The sequence below is a fragment of the Genypterus blacodes genome, unplaced genomic scaffold (assembly GCF_046128005.1).
Source record: "Genypterus blacodes isolate CSIRO-AG114 ecotype Tasmania unplaced genomic scaffold, CSIRO-AGI_Gbla_v1 ptg000067l_1, whole genome shotgun sequence".
Taxonomy (NCBI): domain Eukaryota; kingdom Metazoa; phylum Chordata; class Actinopteri; order Ophidiiformes; family Ophidiidae; genus Genypterus; species Genypterus blacodes.
In genome coordinates, this window is record NW_027466879.1 from 15,217,000 (window position 1) to 15,244,553 (window position 27,554).

At 44.5% G+C, this 27,554-nt stretch overlaps 1 protein-coding gene across 3 annotated transcripts; it reads left to right on the forward strand.

Moving 5' to 3' along the window:
* The first annotated feature begins 5,460 nt into the window (after window positions 1–5,460).
* On the forward strand, window positions 5,461–27,522 carry znf710b (zinc finger protein 710b). 3 transcript variants are annotated; one of them, XM_076156268.1, is made up of 5 exons: window positions 5,461–5,598; window positions 21,969–23,543; window positions 25,347–25,538; window positions 25,653–25,824; window positions 25,979–27,522. In XM_076156268.1, exons 2-5 carry the CDS (start codon window positions 22,011–22,013, stop codon window positions 26,158–26,160), a joined length of 2,079 nt encoding a protein of 692 aa, XP_076012383.1. In that variant the 5' UTR covers window positions 5,461–5,598; window positions 21,969–22,010; the 3' UTR covers window positions 26,161–27,522. The 3 variants fall into 3 exon arrangements, with proteins under 3 accessions (XP_076012383.1, XP_076012382.1, XP_076012381.1); XM_076156267.1 differs by lacking the exon at window positions 5,461–5,598 and adding an exon at window positions 19,970–20,075 and having other exon boundaries at window positions 25,653–25,797; XM_076156266.1 differs by lacking the exon at window positions 5,461–5,598 and adding an exon at window positions 19,971–20,075.
* Window positions 27,523–27,554: the final 32 nt, after the last annotated feature.

A 27,554-nucleotide genomic window follows, 5' to 3' on the forward strand; every position in this document is an offset into this window, starting at 1 on the left:
ACACCACCTGTGTTGGCTGCTGACCTCAGGCTATAAAACGCTCTTTCATGGCCGATGGAGAACCCCCCCCCCCTCACAGGTGCACGGCTTACATCCCTCCAACCACCAAATCACCAAGGTTTGTATCAAAGCTTTGTCCCGGAGCTGCATAAACACCCACAACCTTCTTGAATTCTCCTCACCCGCCAAGTCTTCAGATGCAGGCGGAATCTTTAAAGTACATCTGCATGAAGTGAAATATGATATTGAATGTGTTACATCAGAGCTCTTTTGATGGTCAGTGCAGGTCATTAAGAGACAACGTTGAGCTTTATAAGACATCTTTCTTTTATAAGTGCAGATACTTTGAACTTGCTCCATCCCGCTCTCCTTGTCACATGCACACACACACACATGCAAACACAGTCCTAAGCGGCCATTTAGTGAGTGTTCACATCTGAGAGCAGCCATTTCTCATTAGTGGAAGAGCTGCGAATGTAATGATCCTGTTCTAAATGTACTTGAAAGGGGAGAAAAACTCTTTCACGCTTTGTTTTAAACAAGAAAAGAATAATGCCCAGGCTCTGAGGGGGGAAAGGGACAAGAACAATAAAGTGTTCAGTGTTCCTGCTTACACGCTGATTAAAAGTGCCGTTTTCAAGGAAAGCTGACAGGTCAGTGCCACTTGCCGACAGCAGGTAATGAGGATTTCTTTCACTAACATAAGAACGGTTCCAACATGTAAGAAAGAATACATTAGCGGGAGTCGAAGCCAAATAGGTCTATCAGAGAGTGGAGCACAACAATACACTTCACATGCTGTGATAACTGTTACTTGTTGAAAACAGGACAAAGTTAATGGAAGGAGATTAGGTTATCTCACTGACAGTGTTTCCTATTCTGGTTTGAAAAGAAACAGTGTGGTCATTTAGTGGCTGGAATGTTGCTGGAGTTTGTTCAGTGCCGGAGTGAAAAAGCTGAAAGGTCGCTGAGCTCAGTGTGAAGCTTTATTTCCTCAAACAGCAGTGCACTGAGGAAGACCTGTGATGATCTGATGGATCTACACCTGTAGGGATGTGCATTCGGGCCCGTGTGTGTGCGTGTCTGTGTGTGTGTGTCTGTGGGCGTGTGTGCATTTGTGAAGTATCAGCTGATCTGTATGCCATTACACAGTATTTAGCAGACAGGAAGAGAATCAGTCTAACTTCAAACTATGCGGCCTAAAAGACAATATGAATTTCAAAACCCATTTTTTTGTGCAAACTGCTCTCTCTTACAATGATGCCTGGAAAAACAAGCATGAAAACCACAGTTCAGGGTTGACTATATTAAATAACAAGCACACAAGTAATCAGATCAAGCTGGGCAGTGGTTATCAAACTGTGGTATGTGCACCTCCAGCGGTACACAAAGTGCCCGCTGGTGATACACTAGATGCTGATTTCTGCAAAACAATGGAAATTAATCGAAAATGCTGCTACGGGGGCAACTTTGCTCACCAATAAAATGTGCTTATTTGAAAATACTAAAGGTAAACACATTAATGATTCTGTTTTATGTCAGAATTAGCTCTTTCTGTCATCACGTCCCTTCTACACAACTGTTGCTCTCACACTGTGCTTACAGCATTTTTTCTGTGTATTCTAATAGACTTGGTGGCTTGTTGGTAAAGTGGTACATGTGTTAATGTTGCCAAAGAAGTCATCATCTTCTTGTCACTGTGTCCAGGCCATACATTATCATTCTGACACCATACCAACATGCTTTACTCCAATAGTGTCATATCCCACAGAGACACTCCTGAATAAACATGACTGCAGCCATGTATCCGCAAATAGGCTCAGGACTTAAACTTGGTCCGGTGGGCCATCTGGGGCAGTATGTCATGTAGGAGACGGTTGCCCCTGCCTTACGTTTTAGGCCTCTCATCAGGGGGTGACAACGGCCTCAGCTATATTAGACCCTCCGACTGGACTGGGATTCTGACCCCACTCTGGCATTCACACCGCTGTCATAGCTCACATGCTTCTCCTACAATCATTTGGAATCTGTGTATGTGTGTGTGTATAATATTCTAGCCAGCATGCAGTACCATGTATGCTTTTAGCACAGCGGCATGCATATAGACAAGATAATAATATACACACATTAGTTCATTTTCTTTAGTTAAAGATGATAGCAGTTGTTCAAACAGAGCCAAACTCTTCATGTAAACAGTATATTTCTTGGATAGAGGTTCTTATGCAATAGCTTGTGCACTGTCAGGGGAGTTGGTTTGAAATGGAACATGTGAACTTCATTTGCCCCAACACGCCCTGCACTTACATCGCTGGAAAGCACTGAGCTCTGCGCGTTCAGTCAGGGCACCAGTGAGGTAATACTGTTACGCCCTAATGAAACACACTGTCAAGCGAATGGAGAAAACAGTGCCTCTACTTCCTTGAATGAAAAGCAAACACATGGCAGCCCAATGTTTTTATCAGTGGAATGTATTGAACTCACTTTCGTTTCTATCTCCTCTTTAAGTTGTGAGTGTGAAGTGTGTGTGTTGATGCATTACACACAATTTAATTGACTTCACTGACTTAAACATACTGTAGCAACATCGTATTATATAATGGAGAGGGAGGAGTGTTTATCTTTGTAGTGTAGGAATAATCCCTCTCTTAATCATTACAGGAGAGACCAACCAGGAACCTGTATTCACCTCTTGTTCCCTTTGAAAGGTCGATCAACCATTAATGAGCACTGTCCCAAAGCGGAGTCCCCAAGAATCAAGACTCTAATTTGTTATATGATTAAGAGAAAAAAGCTTGGGGCTGTTTCATTATTAATTTGCAGGGTCACATTGGTTCCTTGAGTTTCATTCAATTATCATAATGCACCTCATTTTAAACTGCCTTTTAGTATTCATTATTATTTTGGTCTCAAACCAGAACTGCCCAGTTTCCTGTAATCCTGTGTCACAAACTGTTTCTAATTCACTAATACAATAAAACAGACAGATCCACAATTTGCTCATCATTGGCTCTATTATGTTTTATTAAAGCAATATACTCAATCACAAAATAAGACTCAGCCATCTGAAGCCTTAACACACACCATATGGCAAATCTTTTTTCTGTTTTCCCTTTAACAAAAAAGTCTGCTTCCAATTAATCATTGTGCAATTTTCTGTCTGAAAAACAATGAAGTCATGAGCTCTAAAATTTCAGCAGTATTCTTACACAATCCTGGGAGTAAAAGAAGGATAGATGTCACGACTGTACATACATAAATGATTTAATAATCAATGTGCAGCTAATGAAATGAGACTTACCATTGTCAAACACAGATTTCTACATTGCAAAAGCAGGCAGACAAATTCTCACATCATCAACATCATAGAACCAGCAGTCTCAGATTAGAACAGTCATGTGCATGAAGAAGGTGAGTGCAGATTATGTCACATATTCACTTAAAAATGTTCACTTTGTTGTGAGAAACAATACAGGCAACAGTGACAGAACAGATGGAAGGATGATTGGTCACATAATGTGGGACAAAAGCTGCGAGGGAGCGCCAGACAGTTGGTGTCTTTGAGCCTCAAAAACAAAAAACATCATAAAAATAAACACAAAAACCTCCATTATGTCTTGTCATATGTCATAATTGTGTATTGTATGTATGAAATCTGACAACATTTGAGACCACTCACCAGTAAACATTGAGATGTGCTGTATTGAGCATTTTTATTGATGAGCGCTGAAGGTTGTGGAGTGCACATTCACATTGAAGACTGTGTTCTTAGTCAATAACACTGAATAATCACAGTCTGCGGAGGGATGGGGGGGGGGGGGGGGGGGACACGACCTTTGCTGCAGAGACACACATGACCAAGCGCACACCATGTTGTTCTGCACAACTACACAATATTTCCATAATAATCCAATTGTCAGCAATAATTAACCTGAATGTTATTTCCTTTTGTGATTTAAAATGAGTTCCTTCTCTGGGATGGAAGGTTGTAGCACAGAATAGAGCAGCTGCAGGAGCCAACACACCGTTGTCACTTGCCTGTTACTACATCAATGGACTTGCCACAACATTCTGAAACGATTTCTGAGGAAGAAAGGCTGACGTATCTTCCCCCAGACTGCAGTAAATTATTGTATGTCCAAACCATATGGACGCATGATATTTATTAAGACAAATGCAGTGGAGTGCTAGTGCCCTCTAGTGTCAAAGTTGTATATTGTGCTTAGATCGCACAACGTTTAGCGGAATTATATTATATATTCAATACATATTACTGATAATTATGGATTTGGAAGGGCGTTTGACTCAACAGCTGGCATTATAACTGGATAAAACTTATATATGTATTCTATTAGATTAATGATTGCTCCATTCCATTTAGGTGAGCTAGTGGTGGGTACTTGCTGTTGGGCATTCTGGCACTGGCATATAGCAATCATTAATCTTCTACAATATGCTATGTAATCAGAAATATATTAAATTAAAAGCAGAAATGCGACTTTATGCGCGCGTTAAAATACATTAGATACAGGAAGGCCTATGTCTCCTTGCTCTAATTTTTTGTTATTTGTTTTTATTGAAGCATACATTTTACATGACATTGTGCAAACAATTGTAGGATATTTTGGAGATCATTTTTTATAGAGAAAGAGGGGGAAGAGGAGAGAGAGAGAGAGAGAGAGAGAGAGAGAGAGAGAGAGAGAGAGAGGGAAGATTGTACCATTAATACTATTGTTGTTGTTAAACTTTATACGTAGACCCCGAGGTAAAATACAAGTAGATTAATATTCCAATGATCTCATAGGGTAAACACAGCGGTCACAGGATGATGTCAAACAGCAATGCAGGGTAATATAAATCGCATCATAATTTCTTTTCACGAACGAACTAGTTTTGTGTGGCCTGGTACTAAACGGTCGCTGCGTGTTTAGTATTCACAGGAGACGATCAACCACAGGTCAATATAATACTGAAACAAAATAACTGACAACGATTGAAGTTTGAATACACTGATTTAAGTTGGCTTTTTTTATTAACCAAATTCCTAACAAAACAAATATGTGTATTAGAGACTAATCAGGTTGTTTTGTTTGGCCAAAATCAGTTGTCGGGATGCACGTCTTTACTGCCTCCTGCTGGAAAAAGGTAATATGACTTACAAAAGGTTGCACTCCTCCAAAAAATTAGTACAACGTTAATGTTTTTTGAAAATATAATTTAAATTATATAAAATTAAAAAGGTTCTGTCGAAATAACATCCCAAACAACTCGGCTAGCTCTGTTAAATTTACGCATTGATGTCGTCGGGGTCGAATTCAGGGGTAAATTTTTGCTTTTAATTTTAATTTTAGTTTTAATTAATGAGCGGCATGGATAGAAAACAGGCAGAATAATGGCTCCCGTGTGAATAAGTGAAGCACATTCCGCGTTGACTTATAGCGATGAGGAGGAGCTCGCTTGTTTATTCATTCACGTCAGCCCCTCTTCCCTCTTCCCTTCCCTCCTTCCTGCTACACACAACGGGCACCCACCGTTGGAACTGTTTCCCATATTTAAAATAACCACGGTCACGTCGCCACCATAAACCGATTTTGGAATCCGGTGAGTAACGATTTTGTTTCTATCGCTGTGTGTGTTGATAATGGAGGGAAACGCTGCCGCCGGGGAGGGTTGACTTGTCCGGCCCGGCGAGGCGGAGTGTTTCCTACCGTAACTTATTAAATTCCTCCCGAGCAGCCTGGGGAAGCTACGCTCTCATGTATGGCGACGTCCCCGGCACCGCGTTTCGTGTATGTATCTGCTCGTTTCGGTGCTTTTTTGTTTGTGTTTGACGCTGCACTCCCTTTCACCAAAAAATGCTCGATGTAGGTCAGTAACTACAGTCAAAATGTCGTCTTTTTTACTTCCACATTCTCTCATGCCACAAACAGATGGCGTCGAGAGAGGGGGGATGGAGAGAATGGGGGGGAAAAGAGACGCATATAGGAGTCGGGGCTAACGCAGGCCATGTTAGCCCGAGTCAGCCCATCACGAGCCCAGGAGCCGGAGCCGGACACGGGGAACCTGCTCTAGGCTCCGCGGGGACCCGAGGCCGAGACGTCTTGCACAGGCCCCGTCTTCAACAAAGTTTTTGCTGTTAAGTTCCTCGGTCCTTTTTTTTTCTTTTAAAGATACAGCGCAAGTTTAAGGGGGTAGAATCCGAATCCGGCTTTATTATGAGCATGGGGGAGTGTGCACCATTACAGTGACAATCAAGCGGCTCCTGCTTTTGTTGCAACAACGGTCGGTCTCTCTCTCTCTCCCCCCCCTCCCTCCCTCCACCAAGTCTCCCCCCCCCCACCCCCCCACCGTCTGCAGTCGAGGCCACATTTGTGGTCAAGACCCGGAGCTTATTTGTGACAGCACACCGGGAGGATGCACTGCAGCAGAGGACTCTATAGTCTGTGGCTGCCCAGGGATCACTGATGGGCCACAGGTATTCCCCCCCTTCCCCCACCCCCTCTCCTCTGCACTTATTACAGGGGTTGCATCAGTGCAGGTCTCGGATGCCTTTCTGGGTCTGCTTAGGCTTGAAATGTAAAGCCACAAAAGGGAAACAACAGTGCTGGCTGTCTGATGAATGGTGTGAGGTGGATGGCGCATGCAGGGAAGGCAGCTGCATGCAGACTGTGCATACCGCTTGGCAGCCCCGGGGCCTAGAGACAGTGCCCTGATGCAGTGGAGTGTCAGTACACTTCAGTGGCTGGTAATAATTAAAAAGACGCCCTCCCCTTGTGGTCTGTGGGTCATTCGATTGATGGTTATTCATTTGGAAATATGCAAATGACTCAGTGTCTTTCAAAGTGCTGCTACCATGCAGTATAAATGTCAAAAACTCCTCGACTGCAGAAGTTGGCGCTTTCTTATGAGTAATACCCGTCTGCTGTTAGTTCGATCATCCCACGACCCTGAAATGACACTTCATATTCCATTAATCACGGCCATAACATCTTTTCTGACTGTAGGCTTTTACCTGGGGGTCCTGTATTATTGCCGTCGTGAGAGAATTGGCCATCTGTTGTTGTTTTTTTGGGCCCTGCGTGTTGTCTGACTGTTGTTTTCAGGCTGTGTGTACTCGTCTACCTCCACCTCTGCCTGGTGATGGTCTCGTCCTGTGGCGTCTGGTTTATTTCCGTCCCCGAATTGTCAAGCAGCTATAATAAGTCATATCACCTCACCTCCGGGTTTCGCCTGAAGATGCCTACCCAAAATATGAATGGAGTGCGAAAAGTCAGTCCATCTCAACCGAGTGTTTCATTTGTGTCTGAAGCTGTGTTATGTTCTCCGCCTTGTGATCTCTGTGCGTCAGAGTCTGTAAATCGAAGTGATCGGTATCAGTGTCCCCATAAGATTGCTTGGTTTATTGTGTTAAAGGCCACCTTAAATATGATGGAACAGTATTTGACCTCGTGTATAATGATCCCAAAACGTTTGAATCATTGTGCCCAGAAATTGTCAGGATAAAGGAAAAAGCCCTGGCAAGTTCTCAACATTTAGGTCACATACTTCGGGAGTTTAACTGTACAATTTATTATTTCTCGGCCTCCCCGAGTTGTACAGTGATGAATGAATTTCCTCAAGTTTGGATCAATAATGTGTTATTACACGGCTGCTCCCACACATCTGTATGCTACTCCAGGGATCAGAAGGCAGTCGCTCACAGATTGTCAGTGGCAGGGTGAGTGTGGTCCATTCAAGCTTCACAGAACGGCGACCGGGAGAAGAATGTGTCAGGATATTCCAATATTCCTAAAACCCAGTTAGAATACACGTGATTCATGTTTCAGAAAATTAGTCCCGTCTCTCTTAAACAAAGACAAATGGAAATCCGGATTTTCCCAGTGTATATTTGGTGCTCATTCCCGCATTAGGACGCGGAAATAACAATGTGGCAAAGGATTTAGAATAGCTGATGACGGCGTCAGCACATTGCAGCGCTCTGCCGTGCTGCGGGCAGGGTTAAAGAAAAGAGGCTGATGTTTCTCGAAGCACAAAGGCCCAATGTGCAGGGCAGTTCGCTTACAACCGCACTGCATGACAGACACTGTGTTGCACCCGTTTGTGTGTTTACATGAGCCGTGAGAGTGGAAAGTGTAGACCTGTTTGCATCCGTGGGCTGCACTGTGTTTCTTTAGTGTTATTGTTTGATTTGCTGTATATTTCAAGCGATGGTGTCTTTCAGTTTCACTCCTTACACACGTTAAGTGGATGGACTTTGCCGTTAAACGTGATTATGATCCAAAACAAGCATTATATAGATAATGGCCAAGGCAAAGTTAATCCTATGGCAGTGTATTAACCCAATATGCTCTGGATTCATCCTAATCCTTGTAGTCCAACCAGCCAATACATCTGCATTTGAATTTGCTACGATTCCCCAATGACTCTAATTGCGGTATCCTTCCCGAAAAATTTGTCAAACTAAACCAAAGTCAGTATCGCTGTCCCATGCTCATGTGCTCATTTGTATCAGTCTGAGCTGTGATGCATTGTGGCTCTGGAGTGGCTGCAGAAGAAGGTTTTAAACTGACAAAGCCCAGTATGCAAGGGCCATTAGCAGCACGTCATGTCAGTTTTAGTCTCGCTGCTGGTCCGGTTGTGTCCTGGCCTGCAGTGCAATGTTGTTCCTAGTCCTCTGGTGAGTCGGGTTTAGCCTGTCAAGTCTCCTTACCCTGCCAAAATCAACATGAAGAGAGATTGATATTGTTTAACTTGTTGGGCTGCAGTTTAGGTCAACACTTGACTGTGCGATCTGTTCATGTTCTTACTCTCATCATCGTGTATTTTTGATTCCGTAATCGTGTTTCTTCTTCATTTTGGCTCGGCGGTTTTCCTGCGCCGCATCCTGGATTTGTTCTCACATGTGTTGAGAATTATTGGACCGTAATCGTCCGGTGTGACACACTGCTGTGCAAAGTATTCAGCCATGCGGTCAGTGGTGGGCCTCCCTGCTCTACATGCATCTGCTCAGGTAGCTGCTACTTGACAGCACAGTGAATCCCACACACACACACACACACACACACACACACACACACACACACACACAGTTCATCTCCTCTTGATTGAACAATTTCCCCTTTGTGCATTTGTGTGTACAGTAAATGCACATGCACGCCCACACCTCTCAGTTCTGTCTCTCACTTTCTCGTATTAAGTTTCATTCTTCTCTTTTTTTTATGCCGCCATGCAGCACTTAGCTAAACTACCTCAGTGACCGTACACATGGCGATGATGTACTGTATATGGTGCTGTGGATGGGTTCATCCTCCAGGGAGCCAGAGATGCCGCAGCCACTCTACACGACGGAAGATTCCTTTGCAGATTTAACCTAACGTCTACTAATTTTGAAGAACATTTTTTCCGAGGAAGATGTGACCTCAAACTCTGATGATGATGTCATCGTAAATGGCTTTAACTCCTCAACGTGTTGACTACTGACCTCATACCAAATAGACACCCTCCATGTGTGTTAGTGCTACAGAATTGATCAAATCAAAATCACAAATAATCGAATCATAAGCGATTGATCGATTGATTTTTTTAAACAAATCTTGCCTCCCTAGTTCGTTTCTTACTATGCATCTAAATGTAGAGTGAGAAGTTTAGGTGGCAGGGTGAGAATAATGTCTTTATTTACATTTTTTTGTATTTGCTTTGTTGTGTTTTTCGAATAAATAAGCCCTGTAGGTTTGCCGTGTGCGTAAATCATGCGTGTGTGTGTGTGTGTGTTTTCAGGCCATGTGACAGCTGTGTGTCCTGTTGCCAGATATTGTTGGCTGTAATAGACTGGATGATCGAGTCACAGTCAGAGCTGTAGCCCCCAAACAATCCGATGAATGATTCTGTTGAAAAACCCGAATCTCCATCCAGTATCCATAAGCAGAGATCCACACTCCCCAAGTATCTACCCTGCTGGTGTGTACATGTGCAAGACTCGTGTACACATGTGTTCCAGGGGTGCAGTTGTGTAGTTGAGTTGTGTATCCGGCGTCCAACCGATGACGTTACATGATTTATGATAAGAATTTCCTTATGCTTATGTTTCGTCGTCTAGTTTGAGAGAGAGAAAGAGAGAGAGATCCTCTGAGATGTGAAGAAAGAGAAAGCAGCGATGTAGTCTAAAACCAACACAATGGTAACCGCATTGCAGAGCAGTAAAATCAGCAATTATCAAGATTTAACAATTGATCACATGCCATAATTCCACCTAAAGTGACTTTTATCATAGGTTCAGAATCTGTTATGCTGCTGTAAACAATTTTAACAGCAATTACGACAGAAATTATTCAAATCCAAGGCTCATGGTTTTTATCTAGTATTATTAGTTAGTTTAGACTGAATAAACATTAAAACAACACACACTTTGGGAAGAGTGGGATGGTGTGAGAGTGTGTGTGTACTATTTTCAGGTCAGCAGTTTTTCACTCGGATTTCAGAGCAAGGAAAGAGACGGAGGTAACAGCTTTAAATATGTCGTAAGCTTTGTCGTCGTATTGAAATGTGAAGAGGAAAAAGGAAATAAGATCAGCATCCTTGTGTTAAGAGAGAGAAAAGGATGGTAAAGTTAATAGACTGCCATGCTTTTTTCTCTATAATGCATTGGAATTTCTAGAAAGGCTTTACGGGTCAGCGAGTCAGGGGTCAATAGGTTACTGGTTCTGTATTGAGAGCCTCGATTCCACAGTTTGAATTGTTTCTGCGTTCGAACTGCTGCTGCCTGCATGTGTGTTGAAGGGATGATGCGGCTTAGCGCCATATCTTCGTTTCATTGTTTGGATTGTTTGCATAGATTTGCATTGAAATTTAAGATCCATGACATCAAATATTTGACACCGCCGTGCTTCGTCTGTCTTGTCAGTCTGAACCCTGATTCGGTGATTTTTAAGCGGGTCTAAACGTTTTTAGCTCAGTCGTCTGTTAAATTTACAACATGGCGAGATATGAAAAAACCATTACATATTCTTTTAAGCTTTTCTCTCACAGGTGGGTGCACAAGCCTGGTGTAAACATCCTCATTGGTGATGACCTTTTTATGCTTCAGTTTCTGTTTCACTTCTTGAAAAGACTTTGTGGGAAACACCAGTGTAAATAGTCATGGTTCTCAGAGGATGAATACTAACGGTTTTGTTGGCCTACTCTTTCCCTCGGTGCCACCCTGAACCTTATTATACGGGATAGTTAGCACTTACTTTAGCTGAGCACTATTCTGTTTTGTTGCTCTTATTTGTTGGCTTATTATTATTAACTCTGGCTTTCCTTTACTGCCAGCCTGTGGACAAACCTTATTTTGTGTCTCCGTGTTTCATCCGTGTATCAATTTTAACAGCTGAAATGACAGCCTCACTGTGCTGCTAGCATGACTGAGCTCATTTAGCTCATTTACCTGAATAACACACCTTTGTTGACGAAAAACTAAAGACTTTTGTTTTGTGCAGATTTAATTCACGCATTAAAATACTTGGCGATAATGGCAGTGGTCTTTGTGTTGTAGTACATTAAAATACATCCTTTTGGGAACAAGATGGAGAAGCAACAGTCCAAACATTCACTTCCCTTCTAAGCACATGGAAGAGAAACGCTGAATTTTCACTTCAATAATGGAGGCACTGCCAGGGCTAGAATTCAGCTAGATTCAACATGTTAGATAACTTACTCTAATGGACAATTTGTCCAGTATGTTGCATATTAAACAGAGGCACAACCTTGGAATAACATTACCTGACTTAGTTAGTGCTCCGTTGTTCCCATCCCCAAATTTCCTTAAACTCAATGTTGAACAGTATTATAAGGTGCTGTAACGTAATAATCTTTAAATGACCAAAATGTAATTGTTTTGATCATTAATCAGTGATCATCAATGTGAATTAAGGGCTGCATGGCGTGTGATGGCAGTTTTCACATTACAACGGACCCCGACAGTCTGCATGCTGTTAGATTCACTGACAGAATGACACTGTGGCATCTGAGAGAAGCAAAGGGTTTAGTTCATGGACTGCAGAACAGCTTGTCAGTCAAAGTTAATTAATTAATATCACAATTGGTAGTCATGAAATGAAAAGGGCTCAAAATAGTGTATACGTAATGCACAGACTGTGGAGACAAAGGGCTGCTGTTTAGCCAGCATGAACAGTGTCCATCTTGCCATTTGCTATCATCTCTTACAATATACTGCCACCTGGTGGAAAATAAGAACACAGCACAACTACAAAGATGACCTGAATACATCTAACAACAGACAAATAGAAAACGACAGATTTGCCAGAATGCAGCACTGCCATTTTTTTGCCTTAATGTTAAACACTGTGCATATTGAGAAATATTGTTCAGGCCTAATTGCGATTAATGCCCCATTGTGTAAGATGTGAACATGCCTAATGTTGCCTGATATGCGATACTGTAATACTGCATACATGACACATGATACATGCTGAGATGTGTATTCACACTCTGACTCTGCTGGACATTAAAGATCTCCGGTGAGTTGAAAGCAATTAGTGTGTAATTGGAAGAGCTTAGTTGTTGATACACGAGAAGATATGGTGGCAGTGTCATCAAAGGAAAGTGTAATTTCTTTATTTATAATGAGTTGTTCTTTTGCGTTTCAAATGATAACATATTTATAGAGACCCGTTATCACTGCTGGAGGGTATGTGGTTGTAATGAGTAACAACAGAGATACACAAACGTAATGCGCCAGGGCTCAGTTACTTGTTAATGCTCTGGTCAAACTGGTGGATGTCTGAGTTTGTTGAAATTGAACTTGTAACTTCTCTCGTTGCTGTCTGGCTGCAATATGATCCAACTTGATTCTCAATTAAAATCCTGGGGAAGGAGCCTCTAAACATTCCATAAAGCACTTTTCCGGAGGTCTATTCTCCCCGTTTGCAGCATAATGCAGCGATATCGGCAGATTGGGACGCTCGGCACAACTGTCCGCCCCTAATAACCAAGCGAAGCTATTAGCGGGCTAAGAACTTACACCCATCGCGTCGATCACTTTTGTCGTCGGCTAAGCAGGAACGTTGCAGGTCCCTACATGACCCAAAAGCAAATGTTTCTCTCTTGCACATCAACAACTCGCCCTCTCCAACTGTGGTCCCATTAAACACTGCAGTGCAGACAGGATCATATTAGTTACATTGGGATAAATATGTAGAATAGCCCTATCAAGTTACGCTTTATAATCATTTAATAATCATTTGAATCTCAAATATTGGCTGATTTTGCATGTATAGCCATGTTTAATATCTACACTCTGCATCTTCTCTATCGCATCTTGAAACACCTTCAGTGCCTGTGTGGGAATGAAGCATTTGGAGGTGCAGGATTGTTGGCATCTTCCTGTTTCGGAGAGTGATGATCCATGTGTGCATGTTTGTGAATCACACTCTACTACTACTGTTGTCATTATTGTGTGTGTGTGTGTGTGTGTGTGTGTGTGCGTGTGTCCAACTGTGCCATTCTCTTTTTTTTGGTTTTTGCTAAAGCCATGTTTGTGTAACCACAAAATAGAGAGAGAGAGAGATACGTTTTGTGCTCTCTTTCCCCTTGTTCGCTCCCTATTTTTCTACCTCTCTTTCTACCTCTTTCTGTTTTTCTCTCTCCAGCTCTCTTCCCCTCCCCCTCTTTCTGTTCCTCTTTCCTCCTCTCCCTCTTTCATTCTCCCTCCCTTCCCTTCTATTTTTTTCTCTCGCTCTCGGCTTCCATCATGCTTTACCCCTCCCTGTCCTCTCTCTCTCTCTCCCCCTCCCTCTCTCTCTCTCTCTCTCTCTCTCCCTCCCCTTTCTTTCTTTCTCTCTCCCTCCCTCCCCTTTCTTTTTCTCTTCCTCTCTCACGTTGCACACTGCCCCTCCCTCTCTCTTTCTCTCTCTCTCTCACGTTGCTCCCTGCCCCATCTCTGTCTCTCTCTCTCCCTCCCTCCATTTTATTTTGTCTCGCTCTGTCTCTCTCTCTCTCTCTCCCTCCCTCCCTCCCACCCTTTCTTCTGTCTCGCTCTCTGTTTCTCTCTCTCTGTCTCTCTCTCTCTCCTTTTTTCTGTCTCGCTCTCTGTTTCTCTCCCTCCCTCCCTTTTTTCTGTCTCGCTCTCTGTTTCCCTCCCTCCCTTTTTTCTGTCTCGCTCTCTGTTTCTCTCCCTCCCTCTCCTTTTTCTGTCTCGCTCTCTGTTTCTCTCCCTCCCTTGTTTCTTTCTCACTCTCTGTTTACTCTACCTCTACCTTTTCTCCACCTCGCTTTCCTCTGTCTCTTCCGTTGTCTCCTTTTTTCTGTCTTGCTCTCTTTCTCTCTCTTCTGGTGTCTCCTTTTTTCTGTCTCTCTCTCTCTCTCTTTCTCTTGCTTGTTCACTCTCTCGCTCTCTCTCCACATCCTCCCCTCCCCCACTGCTGCCTCTCATTTTCTCTCTCTCTCTCACACTCCACCATTTCACTCACTCACTCGCTCACTCCCTCCCTCCGTCCCTCACTCACTCACTCCCCCTCCCTTCCCTGTTCTCTTTATCTCCTCTCTTCCCTCCCCCTTCAATCCCTCTTTCATTCCATGCAATCATCTGTTCTCTCCCTCCCCGCAGCTCTCTCTCTCTCTCTCTCTCTCTCTCTCTCTTTCTCTCTGCTTCCTCCATTACGCCCCCATTTTGTCCTCTGCCATTTCCCTCTCTCTCTCTCTCTCTCTTTCTCTTTCTTTCCTCCATGTTCTCTCTATTCTGTTGTTTACCATGCTCCCCCATGGCATTTTAAATGCAAACTTTAGAACAATTAACAGTTTCCTATCAATGCTAAAACCCAATAAACAACTCTTTTATGTTTTACAATAAAAGTGTATCTTGAATAAAAGCATTCTTCCTCTTCATCTGATATTCGGTTATCGTTTCTATAAACGGCCGCGGTGCGATCCAGTGACATTGATTCGAAATTAACAAATTATAATAGCCGGCCTACTGTAATAAACTCACCTAAAGCTAAACATGGTGGCTGCTTCTGTCTGCATTCAACAAGTGGCTTACTGGCTAGACAACAGACACAAATGACAGTCATCAGCCTCATGGGAATGTGAACGACACAAACCAGGTGACCACCCTGGCTCAGGGGTTCACAGACAGGACGGTGTAGTAAAATTTAGGGCCCCGCCTTCACAGCTGGAGGCATCTGTAGCTTGTCGAGGTGTTACCTGCTGGGGACACGGTGCTGCCTCCATTGGTCTGGATGTACGCTATGCTGTCTGTCTCCATAGGGATGTTTTAAGGTTTCAAAAATGTAACCAGAATGTTGTACAGATAGATTGTGAAGCCAAAATGGTGATCACAGCCAAACTGTCCTTTTCATTGTTCTTTCGACTAGGGATGTAGGTCACAGGCACTCAGCTCTGTACTGTGGCTGTGTCAGTCTCTGTCCAGACATACAGGTTGCCATAGGGGTTAGCACTGCAGGTCCTGGGTTCGAATCCACTGCCAGCTGATCCTTTCCGCATGGATTCTCTCCATGTCTGCATGGTTGTACTCTGGTTTCCCGCATCGGGTTATGAGGTTATTCCTGCCTTGACTGAGGCACGGGACTGTAGACACAGACGTGATCCCTGGCCGCTGCACCATGGCTGCTCATTGCTCCCCGGGGTAAGAGTGGGTAAAATTCGAAGAACAAATGCCGTTATAGCTGTCACAATGAAGATCCAGGTGAGATGGACCAGAGATCACACCTCTCTTGCCTTGGCCTTTCTTCAACAATCTTTATTGATTTTATCTCTGGAAATAATACACCTGTAAACAAAGACTTGGAAGGGGTTGTTGACATTTCCTTTATTTAAAGATATCAAAATCTTTTTCAAGAATGTTAAATGCAATTACTGAATCAAACATTTGAGTCAATACATTTCACAGTCCCATGTGGAAGCCATGCCTGTTCTTTGGGCAGGCCTGTCAACTGTGGAACGCGGACTTAGTTGAGGACTGACCTGACTGGTTGAGCATCAAGAAATAGATTGTTTCCGTATTTGTTTGTCAGTTTGTGTACTACAAAATTGACTAGGCTGTATTGCATTACAAACGCATTTGTATTCATGGTTGTCAAATTCATCTCTGACTACCTTTGATTTAAGTTGCTGGATCACAATGGGACCACTTTGGAATTCTGGGTAGAATATATAATTCGGTAAGTCGGTCAGTCGTGTGATTGGACCACTGAAGGGACAGAAGTGGAGACGTAACCAAGGCAATTTGAAGTTCATATTGTGTAGCTGCAGTGGAGAGTGATTGGTGCTATTTATTTTGAGCGATGTATTTCATTTAGTGGATTCACCTTGTTTTGTTTTGTCCACAGAGAATATGTTTTGGAAAGTTTTTTATTTTGGAGGTGAAACCAGGTGAGACAAACAACTCACATTTCCGATCTAGCAGTCTTTCCAAATGTGAAATAAAACATTTGGTGAATTTGGCCTCCCGGTTTCACACAGACAGAAATTTAATTAACTTGATTGTACTTATCTACTATTTAAATGAGTTTTAATATGAACCATGTGTTGTAAATAGGGCTGGGCAAGTTAACGCGTTAATGCAGTAATTAATTAACGACAACAATTACTTTATCGCACAAAAATGCATTTTTTTTTTACATTTTTTCAAAGTCAGTTGCTCACTAGCTACAAACTGCAGGCAGATTAGTATTGTGGAAGTGATCGGTCTGAGGAACGTTCTTAGGATCGCAAAGAATGATAGCAAGTATGACGGCACGAATGAGCCCCCCTCAAGAAGAAGAATACACAACTGTTGCTCTCACTGGAGACTTCTGGACATCTCTGCAGAAACATGATATGATGCAAAAAATGTGATCGCTGCTGCTGCTAGACCTGCTTCCTTGTGAACACGCCCTTTGCGTCGCGCACTGTCTCCAGCGTTCTGTCAAAGTATGTGCAGAACACAGCGTATGTGCAATGTCCTGGCCAAAATGCAGAAAAGTTGTGGGCCTCTTTAAACGATACACACACTTTATACTTGACTTGATAACATTAATGTTTAAATTGAGATTTACAAGAAATATTTAAACTGCTACTGTGTGAAAGGAATACTGCTGTTAAAAAGCAACTTATTTATTTACTCACTTATTATAAGTGTTTGCAACCAAATGTTATTACACTTTTGTTCATATTGCAGTACTTTTAAAATAAAAGTGTGCAATACACTTCTTTTGAATTTGTTATTTTATTTTACAATGCGATTAATTGCAGCAAATCAGGCGATTAATCGTTTCCCAGCCCTAGTTGTAAATAAATAGTTTTTAGCGCTGCAGCATTCAATAGAACCAAATCTGAGACAGACCTGGAACCAAATCCACAAATTACCCACAAACAGACACAAACATAATGAAAAAAACTAATGGGTTTTCTGCCCTCAATTCATTTGCCATTTGGTATTTTTGATGAAATCCAGCCATGATTTTTTTGAAAAACTTTCTAGCCCTGTCCAGAACTACACTATGACATTATGGTGGTGACATTATGAAGAAGTACATTTATTCCTAAATTAATGTAGTCTTTTTGGGGGTTGTCAAGGTTCTGTTCATCGGGCCCAAACAAAACCTCCAGCTTGAACAGTAGCTGGCTAGCACATCATAAACACCAGACTGCTGCCACGCTGAAAAGTGAATGCCAAGACTTGTGGAGGATAGTGTTTGTGCAACTGATTCAGGCTGTTATTTGAAATGGGAATTAAAGCTCTTGCTGAGCGTATATAAAATAACACACCATCACTATATAGTGTATCTGCTCACTCTCATTAATATTGCACATTGACATCATTAACTTTTAGCTATTGGCTCGTTGGCTTCCTGTGTTTCGTGTCGGCTTTTATCTATAATTCCTGCGTCATTCCACATGTGTGGATACAAAATGACCCACAGGATTAAGTAGGATGTTTAGTATATGTTTGTTGTATTGTATTTCTTCAGTTTTGGGGAATTTGCTGGATTTACATGTTCCTATGTCCCACCGTTTTGGTGTTCTGCCAGTTTCATTGGTTGTGCATTGTTTGTGATGTTTTTGGACTGGCTGGTTATTAGGTGCGGGAATTTTCTAGATATTGCAACAATATTTATTTGCCTTTACTTTCCTTAATGTTAAAACCTGTATGTACTAACATGTGGAGAGAAGACAACCAGCAACACTTGTCGTCATGATAACTTGATTAGACCGAAGGGCAAACTTTTGACGTCAATTTTAGCAGTATAAATGGTTGTGGAACAGTAACAGTATTTCATTTTTAGAGTGTAATATCTAAATAGCTGAAACCTCAATACAAAATGAAATGGCAGTAAGTAGAAACGCACTTTAATAGACTAGTGAAGCTCACTTTAGCATTTGAAGCTCACTTTAGAAATTGAAGCTCTCTTTAGCATGCTGCGTTATATCTGGCACTGTTTCCTCCGCAGCCTGGACAGTGAGAAAAATGGATTTATGGCGAAGGTCATTGTGACTTAAGTAAAAGAAGAAATGTGTTTTTCACTCTGCTCTCACAATTGCTGGCTAATATGACTAGCATTGCTTCCCAGGTTCGTTGGCTGACATTACCAGACTTAGCTTAGCGTGGTTCTGCTTAACTTAGCTCATCTTTGCAGTGATGGCCAATTCACTTGGATTTCAAAAATGCTTTGTTATTCCCTGATAGTTTGCATATCAAGTTGTCCACTTAAGTTGAAATCCATAGTTAGTCCAAACATGTTGTGTTACATCACCACTTCACATGTGACTGTTTGCCACATCTGACCGCTGGTGTTGTGGTTGTAAGCTGACATGAAGCCAGAGGAAACTTGGTCCCACTCAAACCGCTATGGTTCGTTGGGTGTCAGTCAAGATCCCAATTTGTATGTTTTCCGCGTCTATCACAGTGTTTATCAGGCTTATTTGATGAATCATTAACTGTGCTTTAAAGCCTTCATCATCTTCCTCGTCTCCCATTTGGCCCGTTTCTTCTCTCCATCCATCTTCTATTTCTTATTCTTTTACCGCATTCTGCTCCTCTCTTCCCATCCCCCTCCATCTCTTTCTCTCTTTCTATCTCTCCCCTCACTTACTCGCTCACTCACCCACCCCTCCCCTCTCTTTTTCTTCAGTATTCTTTCCTTCCACTCCCCCCCTCCTCCTCTTCCTCGTCCTCCCCCTCTCTCTCTCCATCTTCTCTCTCTCACTCTTCCATTCGCTCATCTCCTTGTCAGTCACCTTCTCTCTCTCTCTCTCTCTCTCTCTCTCTCTCTCTCTCTCTCTCTCTCTCTCTCTCCTCTCTCTCTTTCCCTCTCTCTCTCTCTGCCTCTCTGGTCTCTGTCCTTCCTCTGCCTCCCTCCCCTCTCCCGTCTCTCCCTCTCCCATTGCATACTTGCATCCAAGTCTGCGCGCAAGACAATTTCCCTACACTTTTCTACACTCGCAGAGCTTGTTTGATGAACGGGGTAATGAAAGAGAGATACAAAGGCCACGTAAGAGAGAGTGATGCACGGGAGAAAAGAGTGAACAACAGAGGGGGGGGACACAGGAAGGGACACATAAAGGAGGACAGACAGACACGGATATGCACAAACAAAGACAAAGACAGAGTGAAGAAAGGAGGCTGAGCCGGGTTGGGCTGTGTGATAGACGTGCCGGTTTTCAGACTGATAAGGTGTTGATTTTCATTTCTTTATTTTCATCACACGCGTGTGTATTTGGCCGTCTCGTGACTTTGAGGTGACTTAACCCATTTATCCCCAGGACACAGACGGGTCATGTGATACAGCTGTGAGCCGAGCATTTGTTTTTCCTATCGCCTTCAAAACATACACGCACTCTTTTCTTAGTAGAATAACGTGTTTATTTGTGTGTGTGTGTGTGTGTGTGTCTGGACTAGACTCACTACTGAAACTGTGTTGAGAGAGAGAGAGAGAGGGGGGGCGGGCCCTGTTAGCCCCGCCCCCTCTCTCTCCCTTCACGTATAAATAGGGGTGGGACGTGGGCTCGCTCTCAGTCAGCACTCACACAGAAGAATGAGATCCCTGAAGCACCTGAAGCCTCACAGCAGGAGGAGCGCGGTGAGTTTCTTTGGCTCTGGCTCGTTGCTTCGGGGTTTTGGGTGGCAGTTTGCTGAGGCGGCGAGCGACATGGCGCCCTCAGCTTCAGGAAGCAGCCGTGACCCGTTCTGACTGTCTTTTGTCCTTTTTAAACTTCCACGCGGCGTGTTCCTGAGGCTCTCTGCTCCTGAAGTGAGAGTGGTGTCTGTCATGAAGGGATTGTCGCCTCCTCCAGCAGCTGTCACACACTCTTCCTCCTGCTTTTTGACCAACTCTTCTCTCTCTCTCTCCCTCCCTCTCTCTCTCCCTCTCCTTTATTTCACTTCACAATTGTATCTTTCATTTTGTTTGCCTTTCATTTTGTCTTCTCTTCCTCTCCTGTCACTTGGTAACTCACTGCCTCTCCCTCCTTCCTCTCTGTCTCTCTTTCTTTCTCTTCCTCTCTCTGTCTCTCTTTCTCTGTGTGTAACTGAAACTCACCCTTTCATTCTGCTCTCTTCCCCTCCCTCTCTCTCTCTCTCTCTCGCTCTCTCTCTCACCAGTCTCTCTCTCTCTCTCTCTCTCTCTCTCTCTCTCACACCAGTCTCTCTCTCTCTCTCTCTCTCCATGTGTGTATGTGTGTTACTCACCTCACCATTTCACTCTTCCCCCCTCTTTCAACCTTCCTCCTGTCTCCCCTCCCCTCCCTTATCTCTCCTTCACTCTCCCCCCTACCTCTTTCATTTTCTCTTTTTTTCTTCTCCCCCTCCCCTCTGCTAGGCTCTTGCCTGCTCTCCCTCCCTCCCTTCCTCCCTCCTTCCCTCCCTCCCTCTGTCTTTCTCTCTATTCCTCTCTTCCTCTCCCTCCCTCCCTGTCTCTCTTTCGTTCTCCCTCACCCCCCCCCCTCCAGTCTCTGTGTTCCCTTTAAGCTCTCTCTCTCTCTCTCTCTCTCTCTCTCTCCCTCCCCCTTCACCCCTACTCTCTCTGTCAGTCAGTCTCTGTGTCCCCTTTAAGCTCTCTTTCTCTCTCACTCTCTCTCTCCTCCCCCCCTCTCTCCAGTCTCTGTGCCTTCTTTAGTCTCTCTCTCTCTCTCTCTCTCTCTCTCTCTCTCTCCTCTTCACCCCCCTCTCTCTCCCTCCTCTTCACACCCCCCTCTCTCCAGTCTGCCCTCTTTAGGCTCTCTCTCTCTCTTCCTGTGTGTCTCTCAGCTCTGTGCCTACTACCGCCCTCTCTCTCTCTCTCTCTCTCTCTCTCTCTCTCTATCCTTTTTCCTTTTTTCACTCTCTTTTCTTTGATTCTCCCTGTTTTTATCTGTTCTCTCTCTCTCTGCCCTCCCCCTGCCTCTTTTTCTCAATCTTACTTGGGTCTTTGTTTTTGGCGTTGTACAAGTGTTTTTGTCTGTAGTCTCTCTCTCCCTCTCTCTCTCTCTCTCTGCATACATCCATAGCTGTATCATTTCTGCATCTGATCAAAACCTTCTTGACAGTTTTGATGAAACTGCACCCCCTCTTTCTGCGGCTCTTTCTTTTCCTCTCTGTCTCTCTCTCTCTGTCTCTATTTCTATCTCTACCTCTCTTGCCCTCTGAATCTCTCTCTCTCTCTCTCTTGACAACTGGCTCAGTGAAACACTCTGATTGGACTATGAGCCTCAACACCTTTGTGTCCATATTGGATCTAAATAGTTGAAGGAGACATTTCAGACTTTCTGCCACTAAGTTTGAATCATTTAGCTGCACCCTCCAGCTACAGCATAATTTGCTTTGTCATTATTTTCTCTCTTGAAACTGGCTGCAATCTCAGTATTTGAGTTGATGATAACGAGGGAATCCCTTTTTTTGCTGATGATGCATCTATATTTACTGGTGAACACGTGGCTGTTGTTGTGAGTTGCGTCTGTCTTAACCGCCTGTATCTGTGTTTTCTCTTGTGTTCCAGGAGGAGGCGAGCCGGCGCCTGGGTAGATGTGAGCCCAAGGTAATGGCCAGGCTGGTGGACTCAGGCACACAGACAGATCCGGTAGTTGTGCTGTCCTTGGCCCAGGCCGCCGTGCTAGGTCTCATCTCCCAGAATGAAGTGTTTGGAGCTACCATTGCACCCAATGGCTTCTACACCGGTGAACCCAAAGAGTCCCCTGCACCCCCAGTAGACGGCGTTGACTACGAGTACGCAGACCAACTTATAGGAGCCAACGGAGATTACCTAGGTGACAACTTGGGAGAAGACGGCCAGATGCAGCCCAGCTGCAGTCAGAGGAGGTGGCAGCAGGGGCACCCCCAACACCTGGACGGGAAAATGGTTGTTCCCGATCGGCACAGCATCCCGGGCGCCGATGGGTCTTCGTCCCACGTGAAAGGGGAAGTGGTGAACTCGGCGTTGTCCTCCTGTGTACACATCCTTAACAATTTGGCTCCCCGAGGCGGTTTAGTCCAGGTAGATCCAGCCACGCTCAGAAGTGCCAACAAGAGCTGCACAGAGTGCGACCGGGAAGTGCCCACCCAGCAGCAAGTCAACACACACGGCCACCCTCCTCCTCCCCAGGTGAGCCACCGAGGAACGGAGCAGGGCCACAGAGGGCTGCCAGGCCAGAGGAGCATGGGGGCCCACGGTCGAGGGGCGAGGGAGAATGAAGAGGAGGTAGAGCAACACCAGGGCAACAACATGATGAAGACCTCGCAGCAGGATGAAGCCATCAGCAGCTACTTCCAGACAAGTGAAGTGGGCAGCTATGACTCGGGGGAGATGGGCATGGCGCCGGAGTACGAAGACAGCAGCCAGGGCATGATGTGGACGGACGGGAGCGGAGGCGCGCAGCACCAGCAGCCGCACCACCCGCAGCCTCCCCGCCGGCACGGAGGCCGCAGGGTGGACCGACTGGATATCAACATCCAGATCGACGAATCGTACTGCGTGGATGTGGGCGACGGCCTGAAGCGATGGAAGTGCCGTATGTGCGATAAGTCGTACACCTCCAAGTACAACCTGGTCACACACATCCTGGGCCACAATGGCATCAAGCCGCACGCCTGCCCACACTGCGGGAAGCTCTTCAAGCAGCCCAGCCACCTCCAAACCCACCTACTGACTCACCAAGGTACGCGGCCCCACAAGTGCACCGTCTGCAAGAAGGGCTTCACCCAGACCAGCCACCTGAAGCGCCACATGCTGCAGCACACCGACGTCAAACCCTACAGCTGCCGCTTCTGCCGCCGCGGCTTCGCGTACCCCAGCGAGCTCCGCGCTCACGAGGTGAAGCACGAGCGCGGCCGCTGCCACGTCTGCTCCCAGTGTGGCATGGAGTTCCCCACGTACGCCCACCTCAAGCGCCACCAGACCAGCCACCAGGGCCCCCACACCTTCCAGTGCACCGAGTGCAACAAGTCCTTCGCCTACCGTAGCCAACTGCAGAACCACCTGCTGAAGCACCAGAGCCCACGGCCTTACATTTGCTCCCAGTGCGGCCTGGAGTTTGTGCAGCTCCACCACCTCCGGCAACACTCGCTCACCCATAAGGTACAGACACTGCCGCCGGACACTTCCGCTCCCACCCAGACCTCTTGACTGTTGTAGTCACAGACACACTGTAAATAATATCTGTGTAGATGAGGGTTGTTGTTGTTGTCATTTTAAAAGAGAATGATAGTGGAGAGACACAAAAAAAGAGACACTGTCGGAGCAGCAGAAGGAGGCAACGACGCCTCTGTTCATCTTCTGTCCTTTACCCACTGAGATCTGGGTGAAGTAGACAGGTAAGAGCACACATCCTGCCAGGCATCCACGCCACCAACAAGTCCTGTTGTGTCTTTGTCCGATTTGTGTTTTGACTGAAGAACGGTGGAATTTGTGAGGTCGGAATTTAGTATGTGAACCGAGCAAAACATCCCAAGGGCAGGACTAAACAATAAACTTGATTAAAACCACTCTATAAGAATACAACCTTTAATCACAGACAACATGCCGCTGATGGTTACAGACTTTGCTGAGAAGCTTTTGGTGTAAACGAGTCTGGAACGGAAAATGAAGTCAGTCTGGTTGCCGATCACTATTCAGCAGAAGAAGCTCTAGAATCGTCTCCACGGGTCATGATTGTGTGGAAGGAGATTTTTAAGATATTAACAAACCAAGACTTCTCTATCCTGCAAATACTCTTGTAAACTCCATTTAATCACTTCACCTTCCATTTTGGGGGTTTCAAACACATTGTGTATAGCATGTTGTATGACCTTCAACACCTAATTGACACCGTGCAGTGATTCCATATATGGCAATTTAAGTTGTCAGTAGGATATTGGCTTCTTGGAGACGTTTTTTTAGGCGACTCATCATTTTTCCACACCAGATTTGTGCATTAGATGAAGAAAAAAGGAAATGAGACACCCCTGTCCCAAGCGTTCTCATATACTTCTGCTTTTAGTCCTGGTGTAAATCAAATGTTATTGCTCAGTGGCTCATAATTAAGGTGTGGAAGGCCGAGTTCAGCATGTTCAAAGAGCAGAATCCTTCATTTTAACATTAACACATAACATTCTCCTCTGCTTTTGTCCTAACGCACAAAACATCCTGTCATACCTCTGAAACAGCACTCATTTCAGCATTCAAACATGCCGTAGTTAATAGCGCAGACCGAAAAAAAAAACAACCAGATGATCGGTTTGATGATAAACAATTTATATTACGTGGCGACATTATAAGAATCCAGCATTTGTTGGATTTCTTTGCAATGTCCTTCGCAGCCTCATTCATCAAGGGAATGGCAGAGCTGCACAGGGAGCAGGCAGCATTCCCAGCGGAGGGAGAACCTTCTCCTTTGTGGCCCACATTTGACCATCAAGAGAGCCAGCTGACCGCTCACTGCTCCCCCTGGTGGAGGAAGGCATTAGACCTGCAATTCATATTTGTTATAGTCTCAATAATCCAAATTCCAGTGATTCCTTTTTCTTAAGTGACTGCAAAGTGAAGTGCAGCACATCAAAGGACAGTTTGAGCCGTTTCACAGTGGTTATCAATTTCCGGTTGCTTGTGGTTCAGAAAATCTGGGGAACAGAAATGGAATGGGAGGGAAGACATTTGCAAATGTTTACCACAGTCACCAAAGTGTGTGTGTGTGTGTGTGTGTGTGTGACAGACAAACAAACCTTCACCTATCTTCCTTTGCTGTTTGAATAGGATGCGAAAAAATTCAATTATACACACAAACAGATGGATCTACTTTACTCCCACTGCGTGCCGTGATACAAAGCAACTGTAGCTTCTTGTTGGATCCGATCATCTCTCATCCATCGTTTCCCTTTTATCTTTATATCTCGGACTCCACAGGGGATGAAGGGTCACAAGTGTGACGTGTGTTCCCGAGAGTTCACCCTGTCTGCCAACCTGAAGAGGCACATGCTCATCCACAACAGCGTGCGGCCCTTCCAGTGCCACGTCTGCTTCAAGAGCTTCATCCAGAAACAGACGCTCAAGACCCACATGATCGTCCACCTGCCCGTCAAACCCTTCAAATGCAAGGCAAGTGTCTGAGGTCATCGCCCTCAAAAGGATCAGCATGATGGTGAACTTTGATTTGACTGGAGGCGGGAGGGGGAGTTTGTTGATTGATTGTTTGTTTTTTGTTTTTCCCAGGTGTGTGGAAAGTCTTTCAACAGAATGTACAACCTCCTGGGCCACATGCACCTCCACGCTGGCAGTAAACCCTTCAAGTGTCCTTACTGCACCAGCAAGTTCAACCTGAAGGGGAACCTCAGCAGACACATGAAGGTCAAACACGGTATGGACGTCTCACCTGACGGACAAGGTGAGGCAGGCACACACACACACACACTTACCCCTGTCTGAGTCTGTATCCATATGGCTGACAGACTTTGCTGAAACAGTCTGACTCACTGATGGAGTCAATGATCTGGTCGCTGTGGTTACACTGACAGCAGCCTGTTTCTGTTATTTTCCAGAAGGTCTTCCGGAAATGGAAAACCAGGGGGAGTACGAAGGACAAAACTTCAACTTTACATCACCAGACAATATGGACAATGGTGGCTCCCAAAACCTCACTAAACTCACCACAGCAAACATGGACGACATGGAGGAGTATTACAATTTTGGGAAGGATACGAGCAGCTACGCCACGCCATGAGCGTTTGACGGACAGGACAACACGTTTTTATTTGGTTGGGTTTTTTTAGAAGGAGAAGACAGCAGTGTTGTGAAGGCTTGGTCGGAGAGAGACACCAGGGGGAGGGGCTTTTCCTTTTTTATTTCTCGCTCCGGTCTCCTTTTAAGAGCTCCGAAACTGGTGGACTCTGATGGGAGGCCGGGAAGGAGACGCACTTGAAAGGGAGACGCTCCTCGGCTCTGCTCCCGATCGCAGAGACACTCAAGAGACAGTAGACGTGGTCTGGAATCTTTTTTTCTCCCTGGCGGACAGTCAAATCTGTATGTTGCGTGTATGTATCAGTTATTTAAAAAAAAAAGGTTTTAAAAAAAAAAAACAGAACAAAGTTGCAGTCACACAGCCATCAAACATTAGACGTGAAATGACCCATTAACCATGACGTCACTTACAAACAAGCGTATGCCCTTATGTTTCTGACTGAAAGTGCCAGGTAGATACATTTGCAACTAAGCTTCTTCCATCGTGTCGGCTATTTACTCACTGTATATCGACTTTTTGATACATTATCACAACATATTCATAGGTTTGAATGCTATTGTGTAACAACTCCTAACTGTAGTGACCCAGTCCTCAAAAGTCAAAACCAGGGTGCGTTTGGCAATGCGTGTGTGCGCTTCTTGCACAGGACATTGGAGCACCCCCCCTACTTTCATCACCCAGCTGCCAGTGTCCCACGTGGGGCCGACACCAGGAAACAACCACGTTCCTGACATGTTAAAGCCCTCTCACTGTACAAAAAAGACAGTCTGCAACATGCAAAACTGTTTTGGTTTCACACGGTTTAGCTTTACATTAATAATCTATCCTGTGTAGTGAATATACTGCTCTAGTTTTGAATAATTACCGAGTGAACAATACAATGCACTTTTACATCGAAATCTGTCGGTTTTCTGTGAAGGAAGGCGAAGAGAAGCGCTTAAAGGAGACGGGACGGTGGAATGTGGCAGGCACCCACAGCACAGGCAATATTATGACAACACAAACAGATTTTGCTTTCCTCAGTAGGTTTTCTTTTTTTTTTTTTTATAAACTGCATTTTTTTCCTGACATGGATATTTCACAGTCGCCAGTTCACGCGTGAATTGAAGAATGAGCAGTTTGTACAGAGAATCAGCAGTTTGGGCCTTTTGGGGTTGTTTGTAGTTTCAGCGCTCTGTTCAACTCAGAGCCGTTTTCAGTTCGGTTTCAGTTCAATTAACGGCGGGGTTGTTTTGTTTTTTTCATGCGAGATAACGAGGACGAAAAAGAAGAGAGGGAACAAAAAGGATGTTGAAAATGGCTGTAAAAAAAAAAAAAAAGGATGAGTTCCCTGCCACTGGCAAATTACATGGAGGTCCTAGTTATATTTTGAATTG

Bases quoted from the DNA above. Each gene is read 5' to 3' on its own strand.
- znf710b (XM_076156266.1), top strand. From the start codon at position 20,031: ATGAGATCCCTGAAGCACCTGAAGCCTCACAGCAGGAGGAGCGCG. The intron at 23,544-25,346 runs GTACAGACACTG...CGGACTCCACAG, and splicing joins AACACTCGCTCACCCATAAG to GGGATGAAGGGTCACAAGTG. The intron at 25,539-25,652 runs GCAAGTGTCTGA...TGTTTTTCCCAG, and splicing joins TCAAACCCTTCAAATGCAAG to GTGTGTGGAAAGTCTTTCAA.